Here is a 3,081-nt window from a genome sequence, read left to right as displayed (position 1 = left end):
AAAAAGAACACCACCAAGAAATGTCTTCAACTATCTCGAGATTCATTTGGGTTGATGCTATGTTATCTCCAAATAAAACGACCGACAAATCTCTTTTGTTAAAACCGATGTTGCGAAAACCTTTCTTGAAGAACAAGGAAGTTGCACGGAATTTGCATGGTAATAGTTTGAGGAGCTTGCATTACTTGAGCATGTCGTCGATGAATATGCATACATCTAATTTTGTGAGACAAAGCAACAACATTAGTCCTCCACCTGAAGCTCCTCTTCCTTCTGGCTCTCCTTCTGGTTCTTTGTAAGTTGTAACTTTTGATTAATCCTATATATTTAATTACCAAAAGTCCAAATTTGTTAAAGAATATTTTCATTTGTTCAATTGCTTTTCAATTTTACGGTACCTATTTATTCAACCAATAGGGTAAAAGAATTATAAAAAGAAAAACTACTTGTGGGTCCCAAATTTGCATATTCCTAAAGGGAGAAAGAAATTAAGTGTATCTAATAATGAAAATACATACCAATAATGTATATTGAATTATCTCCTTATTTGTTTTAAAATTTATTATTTTTTGCAGAAGAAATTGGATTGTGGGAATGGTATTGACATTCATTTTACCCTTTTTCACCCATAAATGGGGCTCATTGCTTCTACTCAAAAGTAAGAAAATTTAGCCAACGGTAAAACTTCACGTCAAAACGGTCTTTAATATATTTTACCATTTTACTTGGTTTGTTATGTATATATAGTCTTGTGATCTTATCTTATACTATTAAACTTGCAATATAAGTCTAATTACAATATTAATTGGCTGCTTTAAACCGGCTTACGTATATGACGAGGAAAAATCCTTTGAAATATTGTTAGTTGATGGACAAAATTAGGTAGCTAACTTATTTTGACCCATGGAATTAACGTACAACATACATTCGACTAGTAAAAAAATGGAGCGTAACTAGCTAGCAGATCTTACTCATACGTATAGCGGTTTTAGATGCATATTGTTGGTGATGTTTAATGATTATTAGTCAATATTTTAGCTAATTTTTGAAAATAAAATTTATAATTAAAAATAATCAACAAGCTTTTTTTTTTTTAATCACAACTTTTGAATAGTGTCCACCATCTAAAAATAAGCAGCATGGTTAGATCAGTGGTAAACATCCTTGCTTCTGGAGACAAAGGTTATGGGTTCGATCCTCATCCCATGCAAAGGTTGGAGGGTCTTTTCTACCATTTAGGTAGAAATTGAAAGCAGCCTCTCTATTTAGGTAGAGGTAAGGTCTGCCTACATCTTAACCTTCTCCATACACCGTCAAGGTATTGTGGCTCAAAACCCGCAGAAGGCGGCACTGAGCAGTTACTTACTTCACACCATCTAAAAGTGAGAACCCAACAAGCTAGAGAAGTCAGTTTTTTTAATCCAAGTCAGCTACCTTTCTGTATTGATAAAGCATGACAATTAATAAGAAACTCTAAAGTAGCTCCCTTTTTAGATTAGAGTATGAATTTACACATAATATTCGGAGCTCTCCCTTGGCTGGCAGTAAAACCCAAATGACTCAACCAGCTAAGCTGATAACATTAACAAGGTAACAATTTCCGGCTCATTAACCTTCGGCCAAGAATTATAAGTTATGACAATGATCACATTAACGATAACCTACGAAAATATATTACAAACGCATTAAAAAACATGTTGAATGGGAATTGATGTTAATTCCTACAACAACTATGCATTGAATGGTTGTACAGTATGCTATGACAATACTACTTTGTATATATGTTAATTGTATATATATAAAAGGGATTATTACCTATAGATGTATTAACTATGGTAAAATGTCTATGTTATGTAAAGATCTTGTAAAATGTTTATGTCATGTAATGAATTTTTAAATTCCGATTATTGGTTGTACCTGACCAATCAAAAACTTACACGTGATAGCTTATATGGTTGCCACATATATCTGGGTAAATCGAATAACCAAAATTTAAAAATTCATTACATTATATAGACATTTTACAAAATTTTGACATAACATAAACATTTTAGCATAGTTAGTTACATTCATATGTAATAATCCCTATATAAAACAATGGAACAAATGTCAGCTACTCAGCTCCCATGTTGAATAGCTTTATTTTGAGACTGTAGAAAGGGTTAAAAGATATAGAAAGTCGATAAAGTCGATTGAGTTTCAATAGAAGTTAATATAGCTTTGAATAAACTTATATCCAGATAAAGTCGATAAGAACATAGAAACAACAGAGCATGTAGTAAAAGATATAGAAAGTGTTGCGGAAAGAGTTGATAAAGTGCTTGATAGCATTACCGATGATCTTCCAAATGATAGCAAACTCAAGAAAGCTTTGGTAGCTCTCGACGAAATAGTTGAAGGGGTTGCTAAAGGTGCTCATGTAGCGGATGATATCATCATTAAGGTAATTAACTCTTCTTTTTACCTAAATCCTCCTATGAGTCCAAAATGTGTATATAGTTTGTTAAGAAATTGGTGTTTAGATCATATGGCTTTAATTAACTTATCTTTTCTTAACAACAATATAGGGTGGTATTCATTTGAGATTTGATAGTAAGCCGAGTCTTCGATAAAAGCGAGAAGAAATTTTGAGTTGGAGACTTTGATCATATTAAAATAAAAAAATATTTATAGTCAAAATTAAAAGAGTAAAAAAAAACTCTGAATCGTCACATTAAGAAGTTAATTTAAAATGAAATGGGAGAGTATATTCCTTATACTAATTATATACTGTAATAACCCTAAGTGGATTGATGTGCGAGCTGAGTTTAGATTGTAATTTTCATGCTATATGGTAATAATCACATTACGTAGGTCAGCTATTTAATAGTCTTCCTTGGGTTAAATTTTTTATTTACTATATTGCATTAGTTTAATATATAATGAAAATGGAGTAGGTGGAAGAAGCTAAAGGTAAGATAGAGTCGTTGATTGAGAAGGAAAATTCGAAGAGGGTTGAGATTCATCAAGTAGATGAAGACAAAGAGGACCAAGAAATTACTACGCAAGAAGAAAATGACGAAGAAGATAAACAAGATTAAA

General features: G+C 31.7%; 1 protein-coding gene across 1 annotated transcript; it reads left to right on the top strand.

Moving 5' to 3' along the window:
- On the top strand, positions 1-3,081 carry LOC122609581. The gene is made up of 4 exons (XM_043782610.1): positions 1-295; positions 576-658; positions 2,241-2,443; positions 2,937-3,081. Exons 1-4 carry the CDS (start codon positions 21-23, stop codon positions 3,078-3,080), a joined length of 705 nt encoding a protein of 234 aa, XP_043638545.1. The 5' UTR covers positions 1-20; the 3' UTR covers position 3,081.

The sequence above is a fragment of the Erigeron canadensis genome, chromosome 7, assembly GCF_010389155.1.
Source record: "Erigeron canadensis isolate Cc75 chromosome 7, C_canadensis_v1, whole genome shotgun sequence".
Lineage (NCBI taxonomy): Eukaryota > Viridiplantae > Streptophyta > Magnoliopsida > Asterales > Asteraceae > Erigeron > Erigeron canadensis.
The sequence above is the reverse complement of the archived record's forward strand: the minus strand, read 5'-3'. Positions and strand labels throughout refer to the sequence as shown.